At 43.3% G+C, this 17,564-nt stretch overlaps 1 protein-coding gene across 3 annotated transcripts in view; it reads left to right on the top strand.

The window, feature by feature from the left end:
• Positions 1 to 17,564, top strand: part of MAMLD1 (mastermind like domain containing 1) — a 125,862-nt gene that overhangs the window by 80,674 nt on the left and 27,624 nt on the right. For 2 of the 3 annotated variants that reach the window (XM_064518255.1, XM_026106344.2), the window contains exon 2: positions 10,421 to 12,118. In XM_064518255.1, coding sequence (XP_064374325.1) covers positions 10,541 to 12,118 — 1,578 coding nt within the window. In that variant the 5' untranslated portion in view covers positions 10,421 to 10,540. The remainder of the gene's footprint in view (positions 1 to 10,420; positions 12,119 to 17,564) is intronic. The other variant, XM_026106346.2, reaches the window with a different exon arrangement.

Here is a 17,564-nt window from a genome sequence, read left to right as displayed (position 1 = left end):
AGTATTTTAATATCAGTGGGAACGCGTGCTATGCTTCATAGCTTTCAACTGTGTGACCTTTAAAGGCAGAACAAAGGCTTAGAAATTAGGGTTTACGTAAAACTGAGAAGTGTAGAACGCTTGAAAGGCTCTGTAATTCACTTCTGCAGCAAGAACACCATTTTCTCTAACATCGTTTGCACAAGTCAGCATTTATGTTGTCAATTTGCAGTGATGAATGGGTGATTAACATTGCATCTAGGACAGAAGGGAACTGGTATCTATAACAAGTTGAAAAACTGTGGTTAAAAACTGAGTAACTTAAGCGTTGCCTTTTCTGTTGGAGAAAATTCCTCCAAGTCCTGCACATTTTTAATTCGCCCTTTTAGTCACTTGTAGTAAAAGAGCAAAGAGTGAAATCCCATCCCCACTGAAGTCAGTGTCCTAAAATATTTATTTCACTGAGGCCAAGATTTCAACCACCTTATAAAGGAAGAGGGCTTCAGGGGTGGGGTGATGGTGTGTTTTTGGTTTTGGTTTTTTAGTGTCACTATTTTGCAGAAGCCCTTTAAAGCTCCCTGGATAGTTTCTGAGTGTAAGTAACAGGCACCTTTCAAAGAGTGCGTGTTGGAGGAGCCAGAGCTCCTTCTCACAGTTTTCTCAGTGGTCCAGGAAAGAAGCCTATAAATAACATGTTGCCAATGAACCATGTTGCTATTCCAACTAATGCATACTGAGAATAGTGGAGCTGCTGTGGAGGGAAAGATGAAAGCAGAGGATAAAATGAAGTCGTCAGATACAAATTAAATATTCACTCCTAGAGTCTTTTGCTCTACAAAACATTCCTTCTCCTGGCTTTAGACAGGCTTCCCTCCACACCCACATACCATGAGAGATTCACTAGATTCATGACCTTTTTAATTTAATCGAGGCTTGTTTTTATGGTTCTGTATTAATCAATGTGGTGTTGATGGTTTCACGTGTTGAAACACAGAGGAAGCTCCAAGAGGCAGGCAAAGGAACTGCATAAATGTGCAGGAGAGGAGCGATTCAGACCGTTTCCCTAACTTGCCCATTTGTACCACCTTTCTTAGACTTGTACTCCAGTTTCTGATACCATTTAGCAGAAACCTCAAACTGCTCTTTTAAATGTTTTGTCCCTTGCTTAGTCTAGCGTAGTGCTCTGGGGCCAGCAATGCATTACTTTGGATGCAAAAAGTGAGTAGAAGGCCACAAAGCAGCCCACTGTTACGGACATCCAATGCCACCCAGCATTAGCATTCAGGAACAGGCACACAGGTAAGGTTAGAGCTATTATTCTTTGGGGGGGAATAAGTAGAAAGATTTCAGCCGTTGATACAAAAATGCCTTGTTTTTTCAGACTGCAGTCGCATTGTTTCTTACTGTTCTGAGAACTTAAGAGAACTTTTTGGCCCCAGGTTTGACCTAATTGAAGGCTTTGCCTCCAGGCTGTTAACTGCCCCACCATAGCTTTTGACAAGAAGGAACCTGTAGTCTGGTAAAACTGCAGAAGTAAGTCTTCCAGGATTTTAGAAAATAATGCAATATCTAGCAGAAATACTACTTCATAATTCAGGAATTCACACAGTTTGTTTCTAATATTTAGATCCTGTTGACTTGTGGTAATTGCATGACTGAGCCAGTGTTAGGGGCTAGAAAAGAAGCAAGAAAAGTATGTTTAAAATCCCAGTAGACCTAAGTAGCAGAAACATCACTTCTTGCTCAGTTGAGAGTATTTGCAATTCACCAGCCTAGCTATCGCCATGAGAAATTAATGTAGTCTACAAAATTATTGCAAAGTGTTCCAGAGGACTTCGAAATTAATGGACTATAAAAAAAGATATAAAACAATACTGCTGGTATTAAAACTGAGGTAAGGTGAGGTAATGGTGATGGAAAGGCATTGAGTCTAAGATTGATCTTGATTTACAGCCAGATATGAAAGAAATGCTCTTGTACTACAGCTCAAAAAGCAGAAAGGCAGAGAACTTCTCCTGTCTTCAGCTGTCTAGTTAATAACACTTGTCATTAGATGGAACGTGGAAGTTACAGCCGCACAATATGCATGACGTGATTGCTCTAAGTCTGCAGATGACTAATTAAGAGGCATCTGTACAGAAATCTTCTGCTAGCAGTACAACCCAGGAGCATACACTGGTCCTGTTCCTCCAGATCCATTTGTCAACAGCAATTTTTCCCCTGAAAAAATTTCCATTTTAACAATGTCATTAATACAGAAAGCAGATGAATTACTAAGGAAAGACAAGATAGGAAGGTTCTGATCATTTGTTTTGATAGGGCGAGATCTCTGTTGGTGCCTTTAAAATGAGGTTGGTAATTCTGAGCTGAAAAGCAGCAAAGCTAACTGCTCGTTCTTTTTTCTTTCTTTCTTTTTTTCTTTACAGCATTGTTGTCTCTTGTGTGAGGCTGGCTTATGTGGGCTGGCGAAATAGGTATATTCTTGGCTATGTTTTTTTTTTTTTCTCCTTGGAACTGATTCTACGTTCGCATCTTCACATTGACGTTGGTGATGTTGCCTGTAATTTTACACGAGGTAATCAGAAGAACCTTGTTCACTGGCTTGCCCCTGTGTAATCCATAAGGTGACTGAGTTCAAGGCAGGATGTAGTTGAGCTATACTTTTGTCATTATGAGCTTAACTGCATTCACACAAATCAGTATGAGAAAGCCATAGTCATAGTATTTCTTTTAATTTGTGATTAAAATTTATACAAAAGATAAAACGTAACACTCTTGCTAGTCTAGGTTGAATTTCCTGTTACTTTCTGTGGTTTAGGGTTATTGTAAGATCACATCCTTCTGGGTTTGTCTAGTCATGATGTTTGGATTTTTGTGCTTACCAGCTAAACCGTGCAGTTCTGAGTATTTTCAGCCAGGATTACTTCCGAAGTCATCCGGTTACTTGGGGAAGAAGACAAACTAGACACAAGAAAGTGACAGATCAGCAGTCATCGTTTAAAAGCTCACATACATTTAATAGTAAAATAAGTGACCTTTTTGTACTGCAGCAATGTGATAGAGGAAGAGAACAGGTCCTCAGCTCTGGAGTGACAGTATATACAAGTGAAACCTCTTGTTTGCATTGTCAGAACCCTCAACGTGGTCTGTCTGCACAGGTTCAGGCAATGCATGCAGGCACCTGAGATGAAATATGCTGTTAGTTGATGTGTTTTTAGAATCACAACTTAATAAAGGTGGCAGTACTCCCTATTAAGGGAAAACACACCTTTATTTTCTTGCTTGCTCTTTTAACACAGTTTCGGTTTCCTTCTGAGACACAGGCCGACTTACTGAGGGAATAACCTGAGATGATCGCAATGAGTGGTGACAATAATGGGCCAAGGGGTCACAGCATGCTCCCGCCAAGTCAAACAGTGTTTGGTCTGCTGATGTAGACTGAATTCTGCAAATGGAGCAGCTGTATTTAGGAGTCATTTTACATGTGTGTAGCTTAAGTAGTAATTTTCAATCTATGTTAATATATGATTGTTTTAGAAGATGGCAGATTTTGTATTTCCACTGCAAATTATAAATTGGGAAGAAGCTGTAGTTCCAAATAAAAAGAATCCACATAATACATTGAAGCTAGCTAATAACCAATGTTCTTTCATGGGTGAAATGACTATTTACATCCCCAGTTCCTCTTCCTACATCCTCCCCTCCAATTGCATATTTCCATGAGCACAATGAATAGAAGGAAATCCACCCCTGTGAATTTTCCGTATTCATAATCCTTTCGCCACCGCCACGCCTCACTACGAACGGATCTGCCATCTTTCCAGCCTACAAATACCCAACAGTTCCCAAAGAAGACTTCCCTCTGATACTCCTTAATTGAGGAATTGGGAGGTTGTTATGTTTAAGCAAAGTGAGACACATCTCTGAAAGCTTAGGATCGTATTGTGATCATTTCCTGACAATATGAAATGGCAACTTTATCTTGGTCCATGCTGAAATCACTTGAAATCAGAAGGGTCTACCAGCCGAAAGGAATGGGAAACGTGCTTTTAACTTACTCTTAATCTAGTACAGACAAAGTGAGTGGTAGTTTTCATTGCTTACATCCCCCTGAGTTCTTCCTGTAGCTTTGTACACTCTGAGAAATGAGTATGATAAAACATACTTTTTTTGTTCCTGGTAGTCAGGGACTGCTTTGGCTTCTCACTGGTCAGGAGAAGGCATTTCTTCTTGGATCCAGACATATTATATGATTTTCTTTTACCAAATTGCAGTCAGTCTGTAAGAATGAAACTGCAGATGCGCTAAATATGCTGAATTCTTAATGCAGTGACAGGTTCTGCTCGAGTTAAATGGGATCTTTCCGCAGCATTTTGGGTGTTGTTGCTCACGTGCAAGCCAGCCTGCTGCTGAAAACAGCACATGTGATAGTTCAAGCAGGGCTCCAAGTAACTGCTGCCATTTAAAAAGGTAATGTTATATCAGATCCACTTTCTAGACTTCAAACCCAGGGTGGAATTGTCACTTTTGGGGGTTTTTTTTCCTTTGAATTTTCCTGAAAGATTAGTAGGTCATTAAATTCTACCTAGATTGTGAATTAATAAGTAACTACAGAGCACAAATCCTTTCAAATTGTCTATTTAGGGCACAGGAGAGAAATTTGTGAAGTTTTCTTGTTTTATATGGAAAATTGCCAGGTTCATTTTCTCATTACATGACTGTTTTTGTCAGAACAGATAGAACCATTTTGGGCTGATGGGCAGATAGCTCTCGTTGAAGCTTGTTGAAGCCACAAGAGACTGAAGTCTTGATGGCTGAATGCTGCAAACAGTTTGCCTCTGGCAAACACATACTTCTAGTTTTGGCAGTATCTCGTGTTTGAAAGAGACAGGGAGTGATACATTCTCTGGTCAGCTCAGTTGAGCAAACCTTAGACTCCGATTTTATATTTTGTAGGAGGAAAGAAACAATTTGCAATATATCTTGAAAAAAGGAGGGTTGGAGCCCCGGTCTGCCCTGGAGTCTCAGGGGGATGCTAAAATTCACAGGTTGATGTGCTGAAGCAGAGCTGTCCTACTCCTCTTAGGCTCAACAGCCCATCCACCAAAAACTGAGCATGCTTCCTCTCAGGATTATTCAGATATGCTAAATCTTAGCAGCCCGTTGCTGACCTGATGTCCCCGGCTTTCTAAGGCACCAGTGACCTGCTGTGGAAAGCTTTGTGTAAAACTGCCAGTGCGCTGGCAAATCCTGGCATCTGGAAGGAAGTCTGAAATTCTCCCCACCTTCTCCATCTTCTCCTACGGTCATTGCTCTCTTTTTTTTAGCCAGACAAACAGAAAAAGCCGGCACCGAGGGTTTCCCAAGAGTGAGAAGGGTGTCGCAGTGAAAGCAGGTTCTCTGGCTGCCGTTCTGGATATCCCAGTCACGGGTCGCTATACTTCACACTGTTAGATCAAGGGAGTCTCCAGCAATTATGGAGGAACAGCAATTACTTTGAACTCGAAGCTGAAGAAGAGCACGGCGTGGTCTCTACGGACGCCGTTTCAAAATGGCAGTGTCTCACCAGGCTGCGTCTCGCTTGATGGGGCTGCGTGGGTGTGGGAATCGCTGCTGTAGGCTGGATCCCTCAGTGGCAGCCAGAGGGGTGGGGTGGCTGGAGATCAATAATCGGCGCCCTGTGGTTGCTGTAAATCAGGCTCGAATCTCTGACACGCTGCAGAAGCCAGGAAGAGGCACAGAACGACTTCGCCTAACGTTTTTCCTCTCTCTCGTCACTGCATTATGTTGACCTAAATAGGAGTCTCCTGCCGTTGCTGCAGATCTGGCTGGTTTCGAGTGAACGAGCGATGGCCACCGCAGCGCGGCTGCGGGAAGCGAGGCCTCCCCGGGTTCGCCAGCACAGGACGCGGTGGCTCTTTCCTTCCAGATACAGTGCAGGCAAAGGAACGAGTGATGGCTGGAGAATTAACAGGGGCTGGCAGCAGGACCATGGGGCAGGCTGGCTCACATGGAGAGCGGGAATGGCAACGGAGGACAGTTTATATATTAAAGAGAGAAAGGAAGCTGAGCGATAGCAAGGCAGGCAGCCAGCTCAGGGCAGCTCGTTCAGTTGTACTGAAATCCAGTGGAACCACCCCAGTATGTGTTTATTAACAATTTAATCTCTCTGCTTCGGTTTTCACCATTTCCAGCCTTCCTTTCTCCGTTCCTTGAGACACAGCAAGTAGCTGAAGGCCAGCACTGCCTTCAGTGCTTGGAAAGCGCCTGATGCCAAAAGTTACCCTGGGTGGGCAATTTTAGAGAGCTCAGTCTAGGAGCAGGTACTGGCAGGACTAGTTTAGCTTGCCACGTCTGCCTTTCATTCCTTGCACAACAGAAAGCCTGCAGAGAGCTCTGCCCACACGTAGAGAATTGCTTCTGCACCAAGAGGTAGTGTGTGACAAATTAGATGTTTGCAACCACAGCTGTATAGCTTCCTTGGAAGGAGCAGTGTAAACAGTTATTATTTATTCTTGTTATACTACCATTATGAGCTAGCAGTGCTACTCATTTGTAACTTGGGCCTTTCCCAGAAACACAGCCTTTTCATTCTGAGATGGTAGTAGAGCCGGCATCATGTCAGTCTCGCTTTTAAAACCAGACCTGGGGTAATGGAGACCTCACAGGCCTCACTCCCCAAATCGGAGGGCCTGCCTTTGTTTCCCAGGTATTCCTGAACAGAAGTTAGCATGTGCATGCTAATGCATTTTAATCAGTTTTGACAAGGTCACAAGAGCCCATTCGTTGCTTGTCTGCTTAGTCCTTGTTTGCACGTATGAATGAAGCTTTCACCTCCTTAGCCATATGCAATCCTCAGCCAGCTTAATTGCATGTGTTTACATGTTTATGAAAATGTTTATATTCACTTGTCAGGTATTTGATTTGGAAAAGAGCTGCCCAGTACACTAATCAACGGAGAAAGGGAAGAGCACATTTTGGTGCTCTCCTCTTTTCTGTTGATATTGTCAAACAGCAGAAGTCGTCTCAAGAAAATGGGAGAAAGAGCTGGAGTAAGTCAGCTCCTTCCTAGGAGGTCCAGGGCCCGATGAGGGAAACAGGCAGTAAAAATGGCTTTAGCAAGGGAAGAGTCTAGAAAGGGCTACATAGGCTTTAAGGGGAGGGTCTCGAGTTGTCTGAGAGTAGCTAGGTGAATGATAAGGATCTGCAACAAGCAGATCAGAGGCTCCTGGTCCTGAAAGTCTTAGCACATCCACAATGATCTCCTGCCGCCCTTGCTGCGAGTCTCTGAGCTCAGAGTCTCCGTAATCGGAAACGGCATTTCTCTCCCCTGCACTTGTCACGCTGCCACCGTGGCATGTTAATGGAGACCATTCGAAGGGGACTTTGGGAGCTGGGGAGGAAAATGTAGCAGGCTCTTAACAGAGATAGCAACGGCACAGTGTGCTGCATGAGAGGAACAGTCACGTGCGTTTGCATGTGGAATATTTAAGCAAACCTTTTAGCTACCTCCCCAGCCAAAGGAGAGATTTCTGTACTTGGTTGGTATTTCATACTTAAGTGCTTGCTAAAATACTATCATTTTTCTTTTTCCTTTTTTTTTTTCATTTGTGATGTGCTTGGAGCAGAAGGCTAATGATCCCCAGATGCCCCTTCCAGCCAAAATTTTTCTATGATTTGTTTAGTCCATTTTAAAGATGGTATCTTTATCTCTCAAAAACTGGGCTGTAGTCCCATCTATCTTAAGCAAATGCAACGCTGTTGAATTTTGTCGAGTTATAGCTGCCTGCACTGAGGGAAATTGGTCTTCTGAGTTTAATGGTCCCCATGTGCAAATATTCGAGAGAGAAATAGAAGTCTTACTTTCCAAGGGAATGTAAAACCCAGCTAATTTCACTGTACCTCTTCCAGCCAGGCTTCTCATGAGGGCTAGCCAACAGCATCCTATTTAAAAAAAATCCCATCCCGGTTTCGAAACAGCCATGCCTTCCAAAAGCTATGGCCTTATTCGATCTGTTTATATGTAGTAGTAGTCTCGGGGTAATGGAGTTTTGTTTTCCCATCACATTTACTCCTCAGTTCAACAGTTAGAAAATATTTTTCTGAGTGTTTAAAAAGCCTGAATTTCTCCCCAGTAACTCAGAGCATAGGAATGTCCTATGGCAAAGGAAGCCCTGGCAAGGACATGCATGCCAGCATGTCAGCTGGCCAAGTGTGGGAGATCCCCCACCGGTTCCTGCCTGAAGTTTCCCAGGGTGCAACCTGGGAACAGCCTGTGTTTATTTTGGACATGTGAAGCTCCTGTAAGGATTCTCAATACATGTCTGGGTTTAAATGTAAGTAGTTGTGCCCTACCAACATGTTTCAACCTACACAGCGCAACATCTGTTGAAACATGCAACTCTGCCTTAGTTTTATCAAAGAAAATGAAGGAAAATAAATTCATCCATTATTAGACCAACATTTGGGAAAAGGCTTAGGCCTTGTTCCATTTCCTAAAGCTAAGCAAATTTTGTCCCCATCAATGCAGAGGAATAATCAAATCACTGATGCCTTAGCTGTCTCTGGCTGTGGTGCAAAGGCAGTCTCTCGCAGAGCAAAGATTCAAACCACGCGTAGCACCGCTGACCAAGGAGGGGAGGCAAGAGCAGGCAGCTGAGCTGTCGGTAACCAGTGAGCGTTACGCTGAAAGCCAGTGTCCCCGTTCTGCGCCAGCTGTAACTTGCAAGTGGTTTTCAAGCGCAACCCATGTTAAAGCAATGCAACTGAGAGGTCACAGAAGCACTGATTTCTCTGGTAAGGGTCATGCCACTTAGAGGAGGCATGGAAAATATCCATGTAAAAAGGTCTCTTTGCCATCCATACTATTCAAAACTTCTGTGTCTGTTGATGGAGGCTAGATGAATTCCTTCCAAAACCTGATGCAGAAGCTCACTGTAGTGTGCAGACCTGCTTTTCCATCCACCAGCACTCTCATCATCAGATAGAATTAACTCGTGTCCTCTCACTGTCCTCCAAATATCTCTGTAAACTGGACACTAATACGGTCCGCTCAACACGTGCCTGCCTTGTGCTCCGCAGCTTCCAGGCGCCCTGTGATGAGCGTCCAGTTACGGTGGTTGTACGTGTTGTGTGGGAGCACAGAAGCTGCTGGCCATTGACAGCGATGACTCTTTGGCACAACTGAGATGTGTTTAATATTTAGTGTAAAATTTAGAAGTTACTGAGCCCCCCCCCACAGCCGCAGGGTTGACAGGGCTACACTGGGATTAGGCAGAGGGGTCCTTCTGAGGGTAGGAACTGCTGTTGGATGTGAATCTTTTTCACGGCCCTAGATGACTAGTGGCACTTTTAATTGTAGGCTAGGGCTGGGAGAGGCTTTACTCTAAGAGCAATAGTGACCTTCCATGGTTTTCCCATTGCTGATTAGATACTTTCCTAAATGCTGCCTCCCTCTATTGATAAACAAGAACATAATTCTAATTCTCTTAACTTGTAGCAGCAATGTTAATGTCTGATTAATCCTATGACATACAGGTCATGGATGTTAAGAATGAAAGCCACAGATAATTATGTTTAGAAGAGATTGCCGTACCGCAGTGAATTAATGTTAGAGACATTGTTTTCAGTTTCACTCTCTTTACATACATTGTATAAGGAAGGTTTTTTCCCAAGATTTACAAGTCTACCATTTCTTGATGAACATGATCTTAACGTTAACATTTCAGTTTTTATGAATGAATTGCAATTCCTCAACAGAACAAAGCCCATACTGCCATGAATTTTTTAAAAATTGTTTTTATGTAAATTTAAGGTTTTTGCTGTCATTTACTGTTTTGTAAAATCTAAAATATCTGTGATTAGGAAGCTTGAAAGTTGAAAATCTGCTTAGATAGTTGAGATTTTTTTTTATTTGGTTTGTTTAGAAAGTATGCGAGTTATTTCAGATGCACTGCCTATAAGGAATGTAAAACAATTTAGTTTTCTCAGGTCTGAATTTAATCTGAATCACTGGCAGAAGGTCACTAAATTCAATCTGTGATTTCGTTCAGATGTGCCATTGTTTAGACCTAAAAAATGTTACCATAAAAATGTTGGCATGTTTGTTATGCAGGGAGTATAATGTCGTAATTGAAATGGTACCAGAAACTATTTAAAAAACTTCTATTACAGTTCACATTACAGACAATATTTTATAGCTTTAACATCTGTTTTAAGACCAACATGTCAGATTTAGCCTTTGTGTGACTATAACTCTTCTGATTTCAGTGAAGTTGCACCCACTTAAATCCTGATTGAATTTGTCTCACATGATTGGTTTTTTAATTGTGTGATTTAATTTTCGGTATCTCCGTCTCAGTGTTAAAGTATGGAGCTTCAGAGCATGTTAGAATAAGGTCAATAACAGAGCCTTTCTTCTTCCTTTTTTTATTTTTTCCAGTTACAGGGATCCATTAAAAGAAAACTGGAAGATGATAGCTCTCCTGCCTCCAGCGGTGTGCCTGATGTCATTTTCCCCAATGACAGCAAAAGACTCTGTCTTGACGACGTAACCCTTTCCATGGGCCAAGGTACCAATCCCAATGTGGCGTGTCCGGATATGCAGAATTCGCCGTTCTCCACCAGCCACAGCGCTTCCTCCCTGGGAGTAGCAGGTCACTCAGTGCTCCTGGAAGGCAGTCACCTGAACGGCAGCGGCATCGGTTCTCCTTTTCCAGTTCCACCCAACACAGAAATAAACCAGAAGGGGTCAATAGGAGGACAGAATAACAACATTGTCCACTATGACGAGAAAGGAAACAACTTGCAGACTGTGGACCAAGAACTGCAAGATCTATTGGAAGAGCTGACAAAAATGCCTGATCCTTCCCCCAACGACCTGGATCTGGAGAAGATTTTGGGCAGCAAGGCTGAAGAGCCCCTAGGACTGAGTCATTCTCAATCAAGCATGAGTACCACTCCAAAGTCCTCGCCGCAGACTTCCCATTTGGAGAACCACGTTGCTAACAAAGATTTTTCTCCAGGCTGCAATCCAGCCAGCGGAGGATCTCCTCAGATGAGACCGTCGTCTGCTGGAGCTAGCTTCCAAGTCCCTCCCTCAAACAAACCTGCCGCATCGCCCATCTCCACAGCAGCCCAGGGGAAGAGCCAGCCACCACCTATGCTTCCGGTTCCCTTACCCAGCATGCCTGGCTCCAACTGGCACGCGCAGCAGCTAAAGCAGCTCGCAGCTAGCAAGCAGGTATCTACTACCAAGCAACAAGTTCAGGCTCCCAGCTGGCCAACTATGTCTCCTCCTGGTCTCTCTCCCCCTTACAGGGCAGGATCATCCCCACACCATCAACCGTTCAGCCCCCAGAATGTTATGGTGTCTGGCATGCCCTCTAATAATTTACCAGGAAACAATATTCAGAGTCCTCAAAACACTCTGCTCTCAAGCATGGCTCCCAGCAGCACCCCGTCCAGTGGGCCCTCTCCTCCCTACGGGTCGGAGAAGCTTTCCAGCCCGGCTCTGAACCAGCAGCCTTTCAGCCCTCAGAGCGCCATGCTGCCCACCCTGACGTCCGCCAGCATCCCAGCCAACAATATCAAAAGTCCACAGAACAACCTGGTTGCCAGCATGGCCTCTACAAACACTGGACCTTCTCCGCCTTACAGGCCAGAAAAGCTGTCAAGCCCAGCTCTGCACCAGCAGCCCTTCAGTCCTCAAGGTACATTAATCTCTAACATCACTCCCACCAGCAACCCCACAAGTATGCAGAGCTCGCTTTTTAAATCAATGACTCCAAACCAGTCCAAAAATATGAACATAATTATGCAACAGCCGTCTAGTAGCTTACAGCCAGGTCTGGTGAATGAGAGCCCTGTTAGCCAAGACCAGTTTTCTTTCAATAACACCAAACCACTGTCTCACTTTGCCTCAGAGTCAGCTACTCAAAAGATGTCGCCCATGACAGCAGGACAAGGGCAGCAGTCTCTCATTCACTATCTCCAGCAACAGCAGCAATCTCCAGCCACGCAGCAGTCCCAGCAGACTAACAACAGCCAGTTCCTCCAGCAGCAATTTCGACAACTGATGCAGCCACATCGGATGCAGAGACACATGCAGCCCGCTGCACTGCCATCTCAAAACAGACAGGTGAGAACACTTCTTGTATCTTACAGGGGTTATGTGAAAACACTGAGTTATTCATTTTCTTATTTTTACTTTCTGTTGCATTTCAAACGTAACATCACTAAACTTATGGGGTCAGCACAGCGTATACAGGGACAAGACAGTAAGAACATCCTGGAGTTCTCAGAAGTTATTTTATGTATTTCCTCAGTTGAAATGTACTGTAATTCCATCATGGATGTTCTGTCCTCTAGCAGTGGAGAACTTCATGCTGCTGGGCAAAAAGCAAAGCACATTAGGCAGAGTACATTTCATACCACTGAATAAATCATTTTTTAAGTGTATAGGTGTTGTTCTTATTTAGCTTATATTGTAAACAGTGGAGATGTTCCTATAATAGGTTTCACGTTATCTTTTCTGTGGCCATTAAAAGAGAATTTCTTTTTCATAATGCCCTTGACCAGATTTGTCTGTGTTATGCTTCTGAGGCTAGAAAAGACCAGGTGGGTGAGAAGTGAAGTTAAAATATGACTCGTCATGGACAGCAGGTCAAACAGTACAGCTCCTGAATAGCAAAGAGGCAGACTTGAAATACCTGTTACCAGCGTTTGCCAGGAGCAATGCCCTGCATAGGATGAGGGCTATTCCCCACCCTCTGTCGATCTGCGATACCAGTGGAGATGGTAAACGCAAAAATACTGGCAAAGGATGGAAACACTTCTTGCCCAACAGAAGAGGCTGAGCTCTGAGGCTCTGCTGGGAGCTGCTCCAGAGCTGGGCTGAGCTGGGGGACACGGTCCAGAGCCTGGCTTTCATTGCTCTTCTTCATTGCTAAATCATCCCTTCTTACAGAGGTGGATTTCTTCCATGTGGGTGACTCAGTGTAGCCTTTTCCGATGATAGCAATGAGAAAGAAGGGGATGGTTACTAAATGTCAGCTCCTTAGTGGTAAATTAATGAGGTGCATTTCCACCGTGCCATTTTGGGATCGACTCAGTTTTCCAGATTGTGCACGCTCAGTACTCCCTTGCTTTATACAGCTGCTTGAAAGCGGCCGCTGGAAGGGCCAGGAGCTCGCTCAGTTTGCCTATCCAAGTATATAACGTAGCAATACTGCATGTAGTGTTCATTTCAAAGAGTTATCAGTGTAAGGCCCCTAATTCTACAAAGGCCTGGAGCAAGTGGGTTACTTTAAATATGTGAGGACCTTGCTTGTGTTCAGTAGGACCCCGGTTAAACCCAAAGTAGAGGGTTTCACTGCCTTGGGATCTAAGAGTATGGATGTACGACCAGGAGTGAGCGAGCTGCTGCAGCTTGGTGAATGCCTGCCCATGAGCTGTGCTGCTCCGCAGGCAGTGCGGGTGAAAAATACATTCACGGGGTTTTACTGCATCTCAGATGATGGCTGGTGAATTGTTAAACTGCAGTAACGTGATCGCTTTTGATCGTATGTCCATAACCTTTGAGCATATATTTTTTCTCTGGCTCTCCCGCTGGGTGTGTGGAGTTGCTGTGTCCCTGGTGGATTCCTGAGGTTTCCTGTGCCCTACTTTTCCCTGCTTTGCATTTTTGTCTTACACCTCTGAACCCCTACGTCACTGATTAGCGAAGAAGAACCAGAAGAAAAACTCCTGCAGTGAGTCTCTTTAATTGGCCAAAATAGCCCCTCTTCAAGCAGCTTTCCAAATGCACTGTCTGGGCTGCATTTTTAGCTGATTCTTACCGTCAGAGAATTATTATAAGTTGGGGGCTATCAGTAAAGATCAAGGACAGTTAAGACAATGATTACAGGTGATGAGCAGTTTACGTTTTTAGACTAGTTAGGTAAGCACACGATGCCTCCCTGATTTTACAAGGTAAGACTTATTACATTAATTATATGCCAAATGACAGTGCTTCAGTTTTACAGTCTGCTAAGCTGCCTAGGAAAGATGGTGGATATTCAGGAGCAGAACATTTTGTTAGGTTTTGATAATTTTATTGCAAATCTCTTAAGAAGAAATGGACCCTGAGTGCTGAAATAAAAGAATATGACATGGAGAAAATATTCTAGTTACTGGGCTTCTATTCTAGCATCTGAGATACTTACTATGATGGTTCTTTGAATCTAGCCTGTAGATCTGCTGTTTGTCTGCAATAGCTTCTTATTTACACTGAAACATGGATACTGGAATTTTGGACTGTACTTGCTTTGTGCCAGTTTTGCTCCCATTATGAAGAAGTGGCTTCAGTGATGGTGTTTCTGATTTCCAGCGATGTATCTGAGAGGTGAATTTGAGCTTTTTAGAGTCTCAGTGGCAATTCTGGACTGAGGCTGGTGATGAACGGCAGTCTTCAAACATGGATCAGTTGTTTCATTAGAAGGCAAAAAGTTAAAAATTCAGAACACAGGAGAGACAGCTTCTGCATCTTTAAAAATTAGATACTGTGTGGTGGAAAGTTCCCATTTTTAACCTCAATCACAGAAATATGCTGAAAGAAAAATAACAGCATTCCCTGGAATGTTGTTTAGTGTTTAAAAGTCATCTCCATACTCTGTGTGTGTGTTTGTAAATGTGACTAAAATTTATAAAAAGAAGGCATAGTGCTCTCTTCTTTTGAGCAAGAGGTACAGCTTTGTGCAGAAGAAGAATGTGGATGGTGGCCAGTTGGAGGGAGAACAATAAACCATGAAATTTGATCCTTGTAGCAGGCAGAGCAACATGGGGAAGAGAGCAGTGGCTGTGACATAGACCCGAAGAGTGAGCTTTTTTGCTGTTGTTTTAACATGTATTAAAGCAAAGACTCTCCATTCCAAAAGCTGGGTTACTGCTAGTTCCTCCCAGCTGTATGATTTTTGGACTTAATGATACATCTCTTAAGCTTAATCAGTCTTCACCTGAAATCCCATATTGCCTGGACAATTGGTAAATTTGATAACGTCTAATCTTTTCACATCTGAAGCACTGTGTCTTTATTGTTGAGCATTGACAGATATTGATTTAGGCACGGACAGTTTGCATTGTGTGATATTGTAAAGCCTGGTGGTGCTAACATTGCTCTTGTGGATATGTTCAGGTTTTCATTTTACTCATGTAGTACTGATGCTTGCCAAGTGAAATTACACTCAAAGGTCTGGACTCATAAATCCAGAATATAAAGATGGTATTAAATGCCAGAGAGTCAAAGACTGTCTCCAAAACCATCCGACAGTGTTTACTGGGCTTAGCGCTTAGCCACTTGACTTGCTATTGGCAGTTTCTGGATGCATGAAAAGCTGCATTTGCCCAGGCAGGTTGAGTAGTTGGGCATCTCCCTGACTATCATGTCTAAATACCGTTTGTACTTGCAGATCTTCTATTCTGGCATGGCAGAAATATTGGGCCCAGTTCTCCCTTCAGCTATACTGGTACAGCATCATTGCACTTGGAAGAGCTGCTCTTTTCTTCCCGCTGGTACAACACGAGAAGCGGGTCTTTGCAGATGGAAAGTAGCGTTCCCTCGAAGGTGGAAAAATGAGCCTGTGATCTTTGTAGTTGAATTCGGGTTGATGTAAAAGAAGCTGTTTGGGGGCTGGCTCCTGGTTCTCCAACCCAAGTTCGTCTGAGTTAAGCTTTTAGAGCCTTGGCGAGGAGGGCAGCAGTGCCCGCTGGTATTCGTGGAAAATGTTTAAAAACCAAACACAACTTAACAGCTTGTGTTGGGGGGGGGGGTATAAATAATAAATAGCCTTTGTTTGGGCGTGGCACAAGGCATGTCTGAGCTCCAGTTGCTCTGCAGCAGCCAAACGTGCTATTCTTAGAGCTCTCCGCATTCCTGCCGACATCCAGATAGTTGCTCGGGATTGCCAGGGAAGGGTATATTTGCGTCAGCTCCAGTGCCAAAAATGATGGGAGAGGAAAAAAGATAGGAGCAGAAACAGAGAGAAAAATGATATAATTTGCAGTACTAATAGCTATATTTTGCTACATGTGGACTGCATTTGAGATAGTGAAGAGCATGCTGAAGACGAAAAAAATCCTAGAAAAGGACTTGACAGTGTTTCTTTAACTGTGGTAAAAGCAGAAATACAGTATCTGAGTTGGCAGGATAAATTATAGGTTGCAGAGAAACAGCAAAACCCCTGAGCTAGATTAAATATACGAGGAAAAAAAAATTAAACTAAAAATCTTGCTTCTGAGCATGAGCTCTCCAAATATAGAAACAAAACTGAAGATGAAATGCACTGTTACAGAGAGCAAACTGACCCAGAGCTTTGATGTTAAAGGTTAAATAAATATAATGCAATACAAAATATAGCTTTTTTAATATAAACATAGAAATGCTAATACCATGGGCTGATTCCTTGGTGTCTTGTGCTCGGTAAAGTCATTTCTGCCTGTGGAAAGTCTGCACACAGTGAGTGCTGGGGAGGGTGTTGCGATTCAGCAGCATTTTACATTTACGAGCGCTGGTGTAGATTGGCTAGCAGAGAACTGAGCCTGCTGCATCTGCCTACATGCAATCTTGCCGTAACAACAGGGGCAAAAATGATGTCTTATCTGGGATTTCCGAGATGTCACAAGGAATCTTCCTAACATGTAAAACAACTACGGTATCATGTATTAATAAGACCAAAAGTGCTGGCCAGATTTCATCTGTGGTTTCTATCCTGTCCCCTCCTTTTCCTTTAAGTGTCAAACTTATCTTTAAAGCCACTTTGAAAGAAGTTCCGCTTGGTTTTTCCCTCTTTTTTTCTTTCTTTTTCTTTCTTCCTCTCTTTCTTTCTTTTTCTCTTTCTTTCTCTCTCTCTCCCCCCCCCCTTCCCCTCTGTCTCTCTTTCTTATTTTTTTTAAATATTACTTTTTCTTCTTCTACCAATGCTGCGGAGAAAAAAAACAGATTTGATTTCAAAGGGCAATGGTAGTACAATAGCCAGGCAAAGCCTTTGAGGGAGTGGAGAGCTTTTGAAGGCAAAGCAACAAGCCCTTCAGCTAATTAAGTGCCTTTGAATGGGCGAATAAAGGAAGCTGGTGATGAATCTGGATTACAGAGAGCAAGAAGGCTGAGCCTGGAGTTTGACCTCTCCACAGATGTAAAAACATCTTCTTGAATGGTCATTTCTGCATTTATATTTATTTGTGCAATTGCAACTGGGCTGATATTTTTTCAGACCAGAAGTCTCCCCTCCCTTCTTTTAAGAGAGGCTCGAAGGAGCCCAAATGAAACTGTGGGACTGCCATCTTCCCCCTTCTGCCTCCCTCCCTGCAAATAAATCAGGTAGGATGAGTTTGGGAAAGTAAGGAGTGAGCTTGTGTGAAGAGATGGGGCGTTTGGCCTCAACATGCCAACAGAGATGCGGTATTTTCAGAAGTGCAGTCAAGATATTAAATCTAGTTCATATCTGATTTGCTTATTCTATTGTTGTTTCCTGTTAGCTTTTTAAGTTGTGTATGTCCACTTCTTCATCAGATTGCAGGTATTTCAAAGCATTTCCTTGTTGCAGCTGAGC

Source organism: Dromaius novaehollandiae, chromosome 11 (assembly GCF_036370855.1).
Source record: "Dromaius novaehollandiae isolate bDroNov1 chromosome 11, bDroNov1.hap1, whole genome shotgun sequence".
In the NCBI taxonomy this organism is placed as follows: domain Eukaryota; kingdom Metazoa; phylum Chordata; class Aves; order Casuariiformes; family Dromaiidae; genus Dromaius; species Dromaius novaehollandiae.
This window is presented reverse-complemented; position numbering and strand designations above follow the sequence as displayed.